Raw genomic sequence first — 16,990 nt, 5'->3', positions numbered from 1 at the left:
TTTTTTCCCAGTGAACCACATTAAAAAATAGATTTGGGGAGCAACACAGGCATGCAGAAAGTTCCCCTGGTGCCAAATAAGGGCTGTGATTTGGGTATTTGGTGCCCCATATGTTGACTGGCAGCCTACAGGAGGTTCTGTTTGGTAGTACACCTGGTTTTTATTCAACCAAAACTTGCCTCCAATCCCAAAATTCAAAAATAAGCACCTGCTTTTGGGCCACTGAGAGCAACATCCAAGGGGTTGGTGAACAACATGTTGCTCGTCAGTGCGGTGTCCCAACTCCCGTATTTCACGTGTGAGCTGCACTGTTATGGTAGCTGACATTTCTGTTTGCTCTTTGTGCAGTAATGTCTTGAATTTGTTGTCTCCGTCATCTTGGAGTCGCTCATTGGTGTGCTTTGCTAGTCGAAGAAATCCGATAGCGGTTTTTGCTAAGCTTTCTTCTTGGACTTGCCGGTTCTGGGCATACCTCTCCAGTTTCCACAAAAAGTCAGGTATTATAGTGATAGTTTGTGGGAGCTTACAGTGCTATTCCCTCAGTCTGGGATGGAGCGATGTGCCTGCTTGGATAATTTGGGCCCTAGCAATCAGATTGCTAAAATTGCAAACTGGAGAGCTGCTGAATAAAAAGCTAAATAACCACAAATAAATGAAAATCAATTGCAAATTGTCTCTGAATATCACTCTCTGCATCATGCTAAAACTTAATTTAAATGTGAACAACCCCTTTAATGGTCATTCCTTCCTTAGTAATAGTAAAGTAAGGAAAGGGGCCAGGTTTGGGTAGAAAGACCATGAGCTCTGTTTTAGCTAGTGTCCATTTGAGGTGGTGTTGGTTCATCCAGGAGGAAATAGCTAGGAGGCAGTAAGAGATGTGGGTCTGAATGTCAGTGGTTCATGAGATTCAAGAAGAGTGTAAATAGTAAACATTTTATTGTAAATGATAAAACATTTGTTATGAAAGGTCTAAGTGACTGCAATAGGGTAGTAGTACACTGCAAAAAAGAATATGTTTGGGTTTGTAGAAAGAAATGTACTCGAACCTACAGGACTAGATAGCAGGAACTCATAATTATGATTTTATTATATGCATTCCAACTGCATATTTGAGGGCTAGGTGGCCTTATCCAGCATACAGGAAGGCAGTATAACCCTAAGTTAGGCAACCATTTTGTTTGCATGGAAACAACAATAAATGGGAAAACGTATGGAGAACTGCTCCGTTTCTTAATTCTTTGTCTGCTTTGCGTTGCGAGCAACTAATAATTTTTTTTTTTAATGCTTTGTGCAGATGTACGATTACAGCCTAGATATGTGGAGTTTAGGCTGCATGCTGGCCAGTATGATCTTCCGGAAGGAACCATTTTTCCATGGACAAGACAACTATGACCAGGTGACAGTATAATAAAGATTAATAAAATCTTTGTTAGCCAAAGGATTTTTTGGGCATCAAAAGATATTGGATCTAAAAGTTAATGGCATATAAGTGGACTATGAAGATTTTCATTCATTCATCCAGGTCATGGTATATCTAGTATAGGTAAATCTAAAAACAACTGGACTTGCAGAGTAATCATTGAAGACGTTTCACTACTCATCCGATCAGCTTCTTCAGTTGAACTCGTGGTACTTCATTTATGTGCAAAACTTTATTGGTGTAAGTCGACATTTTGGCCCTGCACAGAGTATTTTTATGTGATGTCCTGATAAAGCTCCTCGTGCAGGACCAAAACATCGACTTACAGTACACCATCAAAGTTTTGCACATAAATTAAATCCTATCAGTGCTCCGTGCTCTTCATGCTGAGATAGATATATATATATGTGTATATGTATGCATATGTGTATATATATATATATATAATATATATATATGTATATGTATATATGTATGTATATATGTATGTGTATATATATATATATATATGTGTGTGTGTATATATATATATATATATATATATATATATATATATATATATATATATATATATATATATATATTAATATATATATATATATATGCATATATATGCATATTTTGTAATAATACAACACCTATAGTAGATAGCATGGACCACACTTGAGGCTCTTTATGTTATCAATTTTTATATTTTCATGCAGCTGGTCCGCATCGCCAAAGTTTTGGGTACAGACGAGCTGTATAGCTATTTGAAGAAATACCACATAGAGCTAGACCCTCATTTCAACGACATTCTTGGACAGTAAGTAATTGTGATAAAAATCTATTGTACTAAAACAGTACCGCTTTCAGATTCAAGTTGCACAATACATACCATCGGGGCCAGAACTAGGAGTAGACAGAAGGGGCACAACAGAGAGGGGTAGCATTCCCACTTCGTCACCCATCCCTGCTCGTTAAACCCTATTTTGCTGCTTCTCACTCACTGTTGGGGGTGGGGGGGTAGCGGTGGGCCTTGGTTGCACTGCTTGTTTGACCGATGTTGGCATCAGTTCATAAGTAGACATAATGGCAAAAAAAATAAATCACATTTTTACTTTCTTTAATCAAAAAGAAACCTATCTTCAATATACTTCAATTAAAAAATGTGTACCATTTTTTTAAGAGTGAAATTCTCCCTTCATTTACTGCTGTGGATAGGAATTGTCAGACGGTCCCTAACTGCTCTGCAGGGAAACAATCATACTTATGAACAGCAGGGGGAGCCCCTGCCTTACTTCCCAGCCATGCAGAACTCAAGCAGCTTTGTTTGTTTACACAGTCACCGACTGCTCTATAGGGAGAGATTTGTATTGGATTTTATTTTTATTTTTACAACTCCAGCTGCAGGGACAAAGATCATGGAGCCAGATTCAAACAGATAAACTGGGATTCTATTTGGATGATTTTTTTGCTGCAGCCACTGGTTCTGCATAGTTGGTGAAAGTTTGTATTAAACAAAACAAAAACTATAAAATCCACATTAGATTAAATGACAAAACAGGAACCATAAAAGTTTACTTTTTCCAACTCCAGCTGCAGGGACAAAGATCATGGAGCCAGATTCTAACAGATAAACTGGGATTCTATTTTGGATGATTTTTTTGCTGCAGCCACTGGTTCTGCATAGTTTGTGAAAGTTTGTATTAGACAATACAAAAACTATAAAATCCACATTAGATTACATGACAACACAGGACCCAGTGCAGTCTGTATATTCTAATTATTAATCAGTCTTGCTGTTCGGCTTCTGGCAGATATTATTTGACTTGAGCTATTTTGATAATTTATGACGATCCCTAAGCAGCCCAGACCACACTGACCATTTGGTCTTGGTCTTGCAGAGATGTTTAACAAAGTTAGAAGATGGTGACCTCCTGTGGCCAACATTGAAAGTATAAATCATTTGTTTTGAGTAGTCTTGTGGTGCAGTAAGTTATCATAATCATCATTTATTTAAATAGAGCCGACAAGATACGCAGTGCATAAAGTTTATGTTTAGTATACAAAATACAGAATTTCTAGCATTATTCTATTTGACTTTACTTCCCCTTTAAAGGAGATCTAAAGCTTTGCCAAAAAGTTGGCTAAAATATGTTTAAAATAAGTAAAATATGTTTTGTGCTTCTCTACTAGTCCAGTAGGTATTCAGTATATAAAATATAGTATTTCTAGCCATATTATATTTAGGCTTTTGTTGTTCTTCAAGGCATAATGCTCCACTTTACAAAAGATAATTAACGTGTAAAATCACAGGGCCCTAGCAGTTCAGATAATTGATCCCATACCTGTATTAAGATATCCTTTTTCACATTCTCACTATTTATTAGACATTCAAGGAAACGTTGGGAGAATTTCTTACACAGTGAGAACAGGCACCTGGTGAGTGCAGAGGCTCTTGATCTATTGGATAAATTACTGCGCTATGACCATCAGCAGAGACTGACTGCACGTGAGGCCATGGAACACCCATACTTTTGTAAGTGTTGAACTAGCAACTTTCTTAAAATGGGCAATCTCAGGTTTCTATATATTCAATAGTGTGTAGAATCCCCTCCCCATATCCTGTACACCATAATGTATAATGTTTGGTGCTGTCTTTACTTTGAGCTAAAAATTAATACTATCTTTTGAAATTACCCCTTTATTAGAGCTCCCCATAGATGCTCTCTGGTCCCTGTCCATGTTTAAAATGAGGGGTGGATGTGTCCAAACGGTCCCTGCCAAAAGCACAGTAGGATGGCAACAGCCAATCACAGTCCTTCAGTCACACGAGCAAAGACGGGCCTTAGTTCAGTATCACTTTAGCCTAGCTGCTATAAACAACATGGAATACGGTTTATTTTTAATAATTATGTAAAACGAAAGTCTACATTATTTAAACACTCCTGGATTCTACGACTTTGGGGTTCTGAATTGTTGCCTGTCTGTCACTATTTTTGCCCAGTGTAGCTGCTGCTTGGTTCCTAATCTACAGTGGGTTAAGTGTTTGCGGAAATTTTTAATAAATCAACCTGAAACACAACTTTAAAACTTTAAAATATTATAATTCTCTGGAACATTCTTGCTTTTCTTACAACACAAAATGTGTTGTCTGCAGCAGACATCATATACTGTGTATTAATACAGCCTATGCAAAACTTTTAACTGCATGTAAAACGGGTAACTTGGCACTAAAACTGACAAAGCTATTAGTGTTTTCATTTGCAATAATTTATAGCATTTTCTAAAAAGAAAGGTAACTCCCCATGTATTAAACTGTATTTATTTTATGGAGAAAAGTCAAGACAGTACTTATTACCCAAACAACATAATAGCCTAATAACACAAATATATTTTTGATTCGTTTTTTTTCATTAGTTGCTTATTTTCCATCATAGATCCTGTTGTAAAGGAGCTACAGGCTCAGACGGACAGCACTCTGCTTCCTGGCAGTCTGTCAGCAACTCGATGAGGACTGGGGACTGTGGGTAACTGTCTTCTATTGGCATTTTCTTCTTCCTATTTGTCTCTTGATTTCTCCTATACCTCTTCTTTTTCCCCTCTTTTAAATATTCCCACAAAAGTAAAGGAAAGTGTTTCTGGCAATGGGCAAATTATTTTGTCTGGCTGCATCTGAGCAACCAAGCTAAGATTGCAACAAGGTACATATACTTCACAATGATGTGTTTATGTAGCTTGTTGCACTATGTAGGAATAAATGTAATAGTTTTACTTAATTATTACAAAAATTGGGTTTTAGTACCACTGCATGTGCCACATTAAGGCCCATCTTTGGGGCTCATTTATAAACAGTGGGCAAATTTGCACCTGGGCAGTAACCCACTATATATAAATGAGCCCCATTAAGTCCTACAGTGCTGATTGGTGTACTCTGTCTGCATTGCATTTAATATCATTTAATACCTCCGCAAAACCGTGACTGAGCAGTAAGACCTTGTCGTCATTACCCTATATAAGGAAGTTCTAGTGAGAAAAACAGGGAAGCTTTTGAACCCCAACTGATTAAAATACACATATGAGAAACCCCTTCTGAAGGCTCAAAGGCAAAAAAAGCAATATTAGGAACAAACAGATAAAATAATAACTAGTAAATGGGTAGGCTGTGCAAAATTAAAAATGTTTTCAATACATAGTAGTTAATTAGCCAAAAATGTAATGGATAAAGGCTGGAGTAACGGGATGTCTAATATAACATAAAACAACTTTCTGCTTTTCAGCTATCTGATTACCAGTCCGTGACCAATCTGTGACTTGACGAGAAGCCATATGGATCATAACTGTTTGCTTTTGAATCTGACCTGCATGCTAAGGATGGAAAGCAAATTAATTGAACAGTTAGTTGTGTCCCGTTCAAGTCACTAAGTCAGAAAACTGAAAAGCAGGAAATAGTGTTCTTGCTATTATGTTAGACATCTGTTCACTCCGGCCTTTATACATTACATTTTTGGCTAACTATGTTAACTATGAAACATTTTTTTATTAATATTTTTAATGAATTTTCATTCTGTATCTGACCAGCTTGAAAATGTTGAGAATATGTCATTTGAATTCTTTTTGAGTGCCTTGTAGTCAAAGTCAAAAGGTCCTCCACCCAAAAAAAAAGTTTTCAGTAGTTTTAAGGTTATTTGTAAATGTACCGTATATACTCGAGTATAAGCCGAGTTTTTCAGCATCCAAAATTGCCATGTCTATTTCACTGATGTCCGTGATCTAGTCACTAGATTTTTAAGATGTCACTCTCAAAAGTCCATTTCTAAGGCAGGTAAATGTCCCTATGGTCTGTGAATTTAACTGGAGAGTAGCTCAGATTTAATAATAAACATAATGCTTTAAAGTATCAAATAAATAATCTTGTGAAAGGATATTTGCAAAATAATCAGATTTAGTGCAACGCTTTCTCCAAAATTAACGTTAGACTAATTTAACAATTGCAGAAATTACTTTGTAGCTAGTGTGGGCTTCACTTCTATACCTTAACCCTCCCCTCATTTTTTTCTTTTTTTTCTTTTGACATCTTCCATTTCCAACAGTCTTTTATACCTTTCACATTCTCAGGAAATCGCTGCTGTTCTCACCATGTTTCCGTGAGCAGAACCAGACAACGCACTGGAGCAAATTCTGCTACTGGCCGTAATGAACAAGGGCAGCACAGGGGCAGTTGTATCTGCTGGTCCCAAGAGCATCGTAACCCAGAACCCCTCCTCACTTTACTAACCCAGACACCTTGATGGACAGGTTTTCTCTGCTGACGGTCTTCATTTGCAGAGACTCATCCACCATTTGAACCTGTGTACTCAGATGTTCGACTGAGGGGCCCAATGCCAGGCCTTTCCCACCTTTCCTTACCTCTAAAAGCAGGAAACTGCTTACATATACCTTGGTTAACCCTTTGCCTTCTGGACAGAGCTTCCTTTTAGGGGTTTTCAGGTATCTTTTTGCAGATGTTTAAGAAGAATTTGCTGAGCCTCTGTGGTTAAAAGAAGCCAGCAATATAGTTTAAAAAACATTGAGGAAATACAAACCACTGCAGATAGTCTGGAATTGTATGGTTATAAGCTTGATGTTCTGTGATATGGAGTTGTTTGTTACAGGGTAATATGTAAGATGCAACAGAGTCAACCAACCTATTTTAAGTCAGCAATATCCCTTCTGCCTAACGTAATATATATGTGTTTGTGTCTATGTATTTATATAGTATACACACATACGCATATATACATACGCACACAAATATATGTGTACAGATTTAATATACAGGCACATTCTGGGTTATGTGGCCACAAATTATTGCTCTGGGAACTTGGCATTAATTTCGTTACTTAGTCTTTCTGACAAAGGTGCCATTGTCCTCTGCAGAGACAGCAATTAACAGTCCCCATACAGCTTGACTTAGTGTTAACAGGTTCCCTCACATGCCAGTTATGATCATTGAACTCTAAACTCTATGGCAAGTTGCCTTTCAAGTTTGTGTTTGTAGTGCTGTACTTAGGCACTTAGAGAAATATTTGGCATCTGCATAACCAAGGCAGAACTCCAAACTTATTATTTCTGTTTGATGTAGACTTAAGGTTACCAGATTATGTGATCATTTGGGGACGCTTACAAAATCCAAATTGTGGGGTTGCTTATAATGCAGTTAATTTAAAGGCATTTGGTTAGTAATCCGTTCATCCCAGCAACCTGCATTTATTAGACTCGTTCTTGATATTTTGTTTCAGGTGATCTGGTAACCCTATTGTAGACATATCAAACAGTGGGCCTCTGGACATGATTCTGGAGAAGAATAGCTTGGTTCTGTCTGTTAACCCCGTTAATACTAGAACAGCCTGTAATCAAGTGCTGATTCTCTGCCATTAAATGGTTACAAATGTCCCTGTGGGCTTTATTTTGATTTGGTTCTTCCTAGCCAAGTGTTACACGTTTTGATCAGTAGTTTATCAGTCTTTCTAATAGAAGCCACAGGTAATCAATAAACTTTTTTTGATGGAAGACTACAGTAAATTTTACTTCCTCCAAGACGTTCATCCAACATTTTCATTTTATCACAATCTAAAGGGCATCACTTAATCGCTTATTCATGACCAGTGAATCATAATGTAAGTGAGATTCTTTAGATTTTGTTGCTTAAATCTCACCTGTGATGTATCCTATCCGCAGGGTGGCGTTACAGCTTCACCTTTGTCTTGTCATGTGGCCTAACCCAGTCTGGAGTTTCTTCCATAACACCATTTATTGTGTGTTTAAAGCTACCTCGTGAAAGCTCTGATGCAGGTTGGAATCTTCTGCCTGTACAATGCATTCTGGGCTTCATAGTCCAGGTTTGAAATATAAATATTTGGGGGAGGGAGGATATTCGTTATACTATATTTTGTCATTCATTCATTTTTTTGTTTGTTTTCCTTAATTTTCTCCAGCAAGGAAGTCAAAGTAGTTTGCAGTCTACTGGACCTGTTGCACTGTATGACGGTGCATCTTTAATGTGGTATTAAACCCTTCAGTGCCAAATGACCTGTTTGCAGGTTTCTCGGCAGTGAGAGGATTCATTAGGGAGCTGGAGGTCTTTCTATTTGTAGTCTGGAATTTGGTTAATATCCATCTCAGGTCTGAAATGGTAAGGTTTGCAAACACACTACATTGTAAACCATACCAGTTACGTTGGTAACATGATCCCAAAAATAAATGAGAAAATAAATTGGGCTTCAGTTTCACTGCTTATGTTAAGTTTCAGAGGGGCCTGCACTGTATTGCTTGTTACAACAATACATTTCTAGCCTGTTTTGATCTGAAGGATTTAAATATTTGCCCTTGTGTCTATGAAGTTTTGGGGCTATACACAAGTGACTGCTCCTTATGGTGGCACATTAGTTATATGCCCTGTTTTATTCTAAACTTTGCGTGTCTCAGGTGGGTATAAGGAAATCCTTTTTATCTCCCAAACATCCTAAAATCACAGCCGCAATGAGAGGCCCTAAGGATGTTGGGTGTTAGGTTTGGACACTGCTCCCTCCCCCATGGCTGTATGGAATCCCACCCACTTAGAATACAGTCTATAAATACCTCTGTTTAGCAGCTTGGACTTATTTATATTTGGATATATTATGTATGTATGCATGTGTGAGTGTATATGTATGTCACTTTGTCCACATTTGTGGATGAGTCTGTATGCAGAGGTAACAGAGCTTTGAATTTAAGCAATATCTGTGCGTGTAAAGTGACAACTGGTCATCAGTCTTTTTAGGTAATATTACACAAATAACCTCATATTTGTTTATAGTATTATGGTGGTTTTTGAAAATATATCCACCACAAACCAGGCCAAGTATTTTTAATTTCACAGTGCTTCACTGTTGGTAAACCCCTTAGACATGGTAATAACAATATATAGGCTAAAATGTATAAATACATAAGGAGCATTAATATCACGGCCCCTTGTATTTTTAAATAACTGCTGGAAAACAATAAGGGGCATCCATTGTAGGCCCAAAATAAGTTTTAAAGCTTTCATATTTCAAAAATGTTGCCAAATGACCAAGTTATACATTGCCACCAGTTCTGCAATGTGACAGGTTGTTTCATTCTCATCAACCTACAAGAAATTTGAGTAAAGTGAATAAAGTGTTGTTTACGTTAGACCTAAAGAGTAGTGCAGTTTGTTGATTGAGCCAGTGGAACATGGATCCCAAGGTTCATGGGGCTTTTGTTCAGTTTAGTAGCATTTACATGACTCTTGTACGTGGGCAGATACAATACAAATACATTTTTGCTTACATTCAAAGATGAGTCAAAAGTTTACTTGACTGTCGTCAAAATAAAAAGTGTGCCTAAAAAAAAAAAACTTGTGTAATAGTGAATAGTCTTGAGGATAAGGTTAACTTCTTAGTTACCTTTTCTTGTATGGAGGCTTATTTCTGGTACAGGTATGGGATCCGTTATCCGGAAACGCGTTATCCAGAAAGTTCCAAATTACGGAAAGGCTGTCTCCCATAGATTCAATTTCAACCAAATAATCCAAATTTTTAATAATTTCCATTTTTCTCTCTAATAATAAATCAGGACCTTGTACTTTATCCAGACTAAGATATAAGTAAGCCTTATTGGAAGCAAAACCAGCCTATTGGGTTTATTCAATGTTTACATTATTTTCTAGTAGACTTAAGGTATGAAGATCCAAATTATGGAAAGATCCGTTCTCTGGAATACCACAGGTCCCGAGCATTCTGGATAACATTTCCCATACCTGTATAGATTGGCCTATGAACTTTTTGTCAACTGCAGGTTTGAAGATAAGGATGGGCAATTTCACCAGACCCATAGAAGGGTAAAATTAACATCATTAAAGGGGCAGTAAACCCTCTTTTCAACCTGGATTTGATTAATAGTGCTTGGTACATTTTGCCAATTTAAATCAGGAAACATTGATAGCTTTTGTTATTTATTGAGCTTGAACAAGACAAAAAGGGAAATTGAAGTTCTTACATGTTTGATCTTGCACGTTACTTAATTAAATTGCCAGTGCACTGGTAATCTAATTATCTACCTTGCAAGGACAAAACATGCAGCCGTTTTCATCTGTGACTTTAAACAAGGCATATGTTCAGTTTACTGGCATATTTGAGTACACTGTGAGTTTAATGTGCACATACGTGTTGGTGCAGTTTGGCCAGTATTTTTTGCCTGTGGAGGCCAGTGTTTTAGTCAGAGCTTTTGAGGTGTTTGCCTAAACCAAGCCTGTGCTCTTAAATATCTTTGCCGTGATCTATGATGGAGTTCTTTAAAAAGGGGCAGCAAAGGGGAAAAAAAAGTTACAGCAGAACAAATTAAAATTTTAGTGTTAAATAAAACGGATTCATTATCAATATAACAACATACAACTATGCAATGTAGCAGTGCTGTAAAACAGCAGCAGCCAGGCCAATAAGGGCCACTGATTTTCTTCCTTTCTGTAAAACGAAGATCTGGAATTCTTTGACCATATGGAGTGTTGACAGTCATGTGACGCACAAGAAAAGAAAATATGTAGATATATTTTGATTACCAAAAATCACTTATTTTTCAATTTCTGACTTGGAGACAAGTCTTGGTTGCATAGAAACCATGTGTACAATCAAATAGAGCAGGGGTGTCCAAACTGCGGCCCGAGGGGCACATGCGGCCCATGTTACAAATGATATAGGAGGAGGGGGGACTCTGCCCATTGGCCAGTTAGTAATAAGATCACAAGTCTATTTAATATCCAGGTGTCCCATATTCCAGTGTAAAGCTCCATCTGGTTACTTTTACAAATCAAACGTTGTGTATTTCATGTGTGGCCCCAGACAATGTGGCCCGGCAAAGCCAAAGGTTTGGACACCCCTGAAATAGAGGCTCAGATATGGGCTATTAAATAGTCATACAGCCCTTATTTGGCATCCCCAGGGACTTTTTCATGCTTGTGTTGCTCCCTAACTCTTTTTACGTTTGAATGTGGCACATGGGTAGAAAAGGTTGGAGATCCCTGGGTTAGGCTTATGTTTCTAATTGCTTTTATTTGCTGGAGTAAAAATGCCAGGAGAGAGATGGAACCCATTTATGGTTGTTACCACTACATGTGGTTAAAACATTTTTTTTCCATCACTTTGTGACACTTGATGCAGTTTAATCCTTTTACAGACTGTCTTTGTCTCCAGTCTATCTGGCTATAGTACTTATTGCTGTCATTAACTCACAAGATGAGTTAGAATTTAAAGGGGGGGATGACCAGCTTAACAGCACCATAAATGGACCTCACTGTCCCTCGGCTACTCTTGGTTTCGTAAAAGTGTAAACAGCACTGTTAAGGGAGCAAAGACATATTGCATAGTGAAAGGTTTTTGAAGAGCTGCAGTCTATACCTTACTAGATATTTAAAACAAAAAATCTAAAAGAATATGCCAACTGTATTATTATTCTTGCTAGCCTACAACTCCAGAAGCCAATAGGAAGTGATCTCAGAACAAAGATTACAGTGGAGCAAATTTTAAAAATTTTAGTGCAGTTACAGTAGAGGCAAAATACGTTCCATTTCATTTAGAAGAGCAGTTGTTTCCTTGTGTGCTGAATAAATGCCCCATTATTTGTTTGCTCTGTATTGGAGCAGAGAAAACCAGGAGAAAATCGACAATTGTACATGTAAAGTAATGATGTCATTAAGCTGATCCCACCCATCTATGATGTCACTGGGAGGCAGCCTAGATCTCAGTCATGCAATGGTGCACCTGTGAAGTGGTGGGTTGGGGCCAGGCATGAGTTTAAAAACATTTGATCACAGTACACCAAGACTAAGATGATATGCTTGTAACACCCTCATATCTGCACCTTTAACCTTGAAAAACATAGAATATAAATTCTGTTGTGACAAAGGTCAACGACCTGTTTGCTAACGCCATTAAGCATACGCTTTAACCAATGCTGCACTGTGTCCTCAGCATCTGATATGGGAGTAGCAGCTTAGCAATTGTATTGTCATACATTTATTACTTAACTTTAAAGGAATTGTTAAACTGGGTAAATAGACTGTGCAGAATAAAAAATGTTTCTAATATCATTAACCAAAAATATCATCTATAAAGGCTGGAGTGACTGATGTGTAACAACAGAACACTACTTCCTGCTTTGCAGCTCTCTTGGTTTCCACTGACTGGTTACCAGGCAGTAACCAATCAGTGACTTGAGGGTAGGGGGGGGCATAGGTCATAACTGTTGCTTTTGAATCTAAGCTGAATCTTAAGGATCAATTGCAAACTCACTGAATAGTTATGTCTAAGGACGCACCGAATCCAGGATCGGGCTTTTTTAGCACTATTCAGCCAAATCCTTCTGCCTGGCCGAACTGAATCCAAATCCTAATTTGCATATGCAAATTAGGGGAGGAAAATCGCTTGACTTTTTGTCACAAAACAAGAAAGTAAAATTTTTTTCCCCTTCCCACCCCTCATTTGCATTTGCAAATTAGGATTTGGTTCGGTATTCGACCAAATCTTTCACAAAAGATTCAGGGATTCGGCCTAATCCAAAATAGTGTATTCGGCGCATCCCCAGTTATGTCCCATGTGGCCTGCCTTCAAGTCGCTGACTAACGCTGAATTAAAGAGTTGCAAAGTAGGAAGTAGTGTTCTGGCTATTATGTTAGACATCCCCCTCACTCCAGCCTTTATACATTACATTTTGCACAGCCTATCTATTTACCCAGTTTTTATTTTACACTACAATTCCTTTAATCTGAATAGAATTAAAATGATTCACCTGCGAAAGTGCATTGATCAGTGTAAGAAGTCTAAATATTCAGATTTTAAATGCCAGGTGGTAGGAGACATAGTAGAATGAAATCCCTGCCCTGTAAACACACTGGCCTTCAATAGCCTTAGCTTAGAAGGAAGGCAGACTAAAGCGGCATGTGATTGTAGAACTATGTGAAGGGATTATGCTTTTCAAACCTGTTGGGCTGTTTACCTGTATAAAAATCACAGCACAGGTGATTGAGTTGGTTGGGCCAATGCATTGGGAGGGAGACTTTTCCCAAAATAATGCAACCAAGCAGTGAGGTGTGAGCATATAATAAACATGAGCAGATTTAATTGTAACAACCACCATGCAGGGGTTCCCTTCATATAGTATGGTGACATACATAGATATGGTAACTGCTTGCTAGTTAAAAAAAAAAAAAAAAAGGGTCAGGCAAAATGTCCTTGCTTTGTGTGTGTTGGCCCATAATGAGTACATCATGACAGTATTGTTCTCAGCCATTCTGTCCATATACCAACTAACACCAGGTGGCACTAGTGTAAAGGAGATGCTAAATCTCAAGCGGCGAAAAAATAGTGACTTGAAAGCAAACTTCATCATACTGAAATAAAGTAAACCTGAGTAGAACAATGGCTCATGCCAAAGGCAGCTCAATTCAGGAACGTTTCATCTGTGAGGGAAACTAGTGTGAGAGAAAAGAAATGGCAAATCAATGGGCCTTTGGTGCAGTGCTGCAACTTGGAATTCAGTCTTTTTCCAACCTCCTCTGGACTGTAATTCTCACTCTTGGAACTCCCCACAGCTGGCAGAAGCCGCATCAAACTTTTCTTTCCTACCCTATATCTTAACCCTTAACTGCCAAGCGACTGTGGTTAGACCTCACCCAAAGCAGCGTGCGTATTAAAAAGGTCTTCAAAGAATACAAAGATGAACAGATTCCAAAGCAGTTAGTCAGTGGTCATGTGCACCAAGGTCAATGGGTCTTTGTTACTTTCATTTTGAAGTATACGTTTAATTATTAATGAAGGCTAAATATAACGAGATCGGAAAATGCTGCACTCTGACAACATGTCATTAGTATGATTTTTATAAACCTATTCACCCTTAAATTAATCTCTCATAAATGCCCATTGTGGGTCATTAGCACCATAATAGCAGCAGAGGGTTTGGTGACAGCTCTGCTATTATATTTGCAGTACTATTTCTTATTTTTCAACATGTACAATGTGATCCTCTCTTGAATGGGGCATGGCTGCTTCTACTGTTTATTATACAAGGGTATTATATTTCTAATCAATCCAAGTTGGAGAGAGATGGTAGTGTTTAGTATAGTAAAAGCCATGGGTTATGAGGGCAATTTGTAGTTACAGTTGATGTATGGAGCTGGGGGTTTTGTGCATAGGCGAAGTAAGGTCCTTGTGTGTAGATTAAGTGAATGCAATGAAGCTGGTACAAATGGTATAGTACAAGGAAAAGGTTCTGTTCATAATAAGTAATGGCAGCACAGGATGAGTAAAGCAAGGATTTCATGCAGGGACAGATCAGTGACAGAGTAGGATCCACTGGGTGTGGAGCATTTACAGATGGAATTTGCTATCAAGAACACATTGAAATGAACAGCAAATGAATAAAGTGCAATGTACAGCTGTGCTGAGTATAATGTGAGCAAAGTACTATTGATGGAACCTTGTTAGAAGACACTGAGCAGTGCAGGATTTGGCTCTAGTTTAGGGGTAGTGTTAAAGGAACAGTATAAAAAGAAGAACTAGATAAATAGATAGACTGTGCAAAATAAAAATGTTTCTAATATAGTTAGTTAGCCAAAAATGTAATCCATAAAGGCTGGAGTGACTGGATGTGTAACAGAATAGCCAGAACACTACTTCCTGATTTTCAGCTCTATAACTCTGAGCTAGTCAGTGACTTTATGGGGGGCCACGTTGGAAATATCTGTTCAGTGAGTTTGCAATTGATCCTCAGCATTCAGCTCAGATTCAAAAGCAACAGTTATGACCCATGTGGCACCCCACCCCCTCAAGTTACTGACTGGTAACCAGTAGGAGATCTACAAAGTAGGAAGTTGTGTTCTGGCTATTCTGTTAGGACATCCAGTCACTCGAGCCTTATCAGCATTTTTTTCTAACTAATGCCCAGTTTTTTTTATTCTTACACTAAACATATCCTTTAAAGCTGAATGGTGATAAAGTCCGCACGGGATAATCTGGGCAGCAGTGTAGTCAGAGAATGATGTGTGCAGCTTATTCCTGCAGCTCTGGTTGAGCACATGCATCATCTGCTTTCTGATCCTCCGCTCTCCCACAGTTGCTTCCAGCCAAGGAATGAAAAGTGACAAGTGAAGCAGCTGCAAGCAAACTAGCACAAGCCAGCCAGAGCATTGCTCCTTCCTAACCTCAGACCTACAGAGCAAGCACAAGAGAAAGTATATCTGAGAGAACCTGCTGCTGGGACAAGAGATTGAATCAATGAGGAGGTAGAACAGATTGCAGGGGATAAAAAAAAGTGATCTAGTTGTGGATGAAAAATATGAGTGCCTACTTGGTCTACTAGTACATTTTCACTCAATGGCACTGTCAGACAACTAGTTTAAATTATACCTCCTATATGCCACCTCAGTTAGGTATCTCTGTGATATCCAAGCATTGCATATGGCATATAAGAGAGTATTATAGTGGAATTAACTTTATCGCTAAGGTTTTCTGCAGTTTGTCCTGGAGTTCTATTCCCTGATAGGAAGGGATGCTTACTTTATACAACTGATTATTATTATTCTTTATTTATATAACACCAACATATTCCACAGTACATTCCAGAGATTATACATCATTCATCTGTCCCTGCCCCAGCCAAGCTTACAATGTACGGTCCATATTACATTCACACTACCAATTTTTTCAGGAACCAAATAACCTGCCTATTTGTTTTTGAAATTTGGGAGGAAACTGAAGTACAGAAGATAATGTCCTGGCTGGAGTTAAACCTAGGACCCACAGTTATCAGAAAGTGTTTTTCTTTAGTGAGTATAGAGATTGACTTATAGATCTATAGTGCCATTTTTGGAGGCCACCAATTGAATGAGGGGGTGGTTCTTATCCTGTGGATTTCCCAGGTGCCAAAGCTGATATGGAGAGAAATATTCACTGGCACACATGAACTCTATTAGAGGTGCAGTATAGTTGGACTCAGGTTAGCTTTTGTTCTGTGTGAATTGATTGACTGTTACAAACTCTACCCAAAATCTTCATAACATTTTTAATAACCTTGCCTTGTGACAAACTTTAGTAATGCTCGGGGAGCATGCTCAGTACGGGCTGCTACTTCAGCCAATGAGCAATGCTATGATACTACTATCAAACTGTAACCATTTAGAAAATCATTCAGCTACTACTGGGAAACATGGGGCAGAGGGAACCAAAATTATTTTAAGATGGGGCAAAACAAGAACATAGAAAACAACTGCCGGACCGGCAAACTATGGATTCTGGCAAATGTTAGAGGTGCTGCTGTCCGATGCCGTAGACAGTCACTATTTAGTGGGTAGGTGGTGAGGCTGTTAGGACCTCATTGTACTTGAAATGCCAGGGCCTACAGTATTTTGAATCCCAGACCTGACCATATCCAAGGAGTAGGAGGTATGAGACAGAAAATGTAACAAGATGATGTTGTTTAGAAAGGGGGAAGGGGTCACTGTTAAATAAGAAAGAAACAGATTTTGGTAAAGGCTCGATCCAGTCAGGCAATTCCTAT

The 16,990-nt window shown here is 38.3% G+C and overlaps 1 protein-coding gene across 3 annotated transcripts in view; it reads left to right on the top strand.

The window, feature by feature from the left end:
* The window catches only part of csnk2a2.L (casein kinase 2 alpha 2 L homeolog), a 29,124-nt gene extending 20,467 nt beyond the window's left edge, over positions 1-8,657 (top strand). The window contains exons 8-12 of one of the 3 annotated variants that reach the window (XM_018256654.2): positions 1,295-1,396; positions 2,125-2,225; positions 3,793-3,941; positions 4,843-4,932; positions 6,521-8,657. In XM_018256654.2, coding sequence (XP_018112143.1) covers positions 1,295-1,396; positions 2,125-2,225; positions 3,793-3,941; positions 4,843-4,916 — 426 coding nt within the window. In that variant the 3' untranslated portion in view covers positions 4,917-4,932; positions 6,521-8,657. 3 annotated transcript variants of the gene reach the window in all.
* Positions 8,658-16,990: the final 8,333 nt, after the last annotated feature.

Source organism: Xenopus laevis, chromosome 4L, assembly GCF_017654675.1.
Source record: "Xenopus laevis strain J_2021 chromosome 4L, Xenopus_laevis_v10.1, whole genome shotgun sequence".
In the NCBI taxonomy this organism is placed as follows: domain Eukaryota; kingdom Metazoa; phylum Chordata; class Amphibia; order Anura; family Pipidae; genus Xenopus; species Xenopus laevis.
The sequence above is the reverse complement of the archived record's forward strand: the minus strand, read 5'-3'. Positions and strand labels throughout refer to the sequence as shown.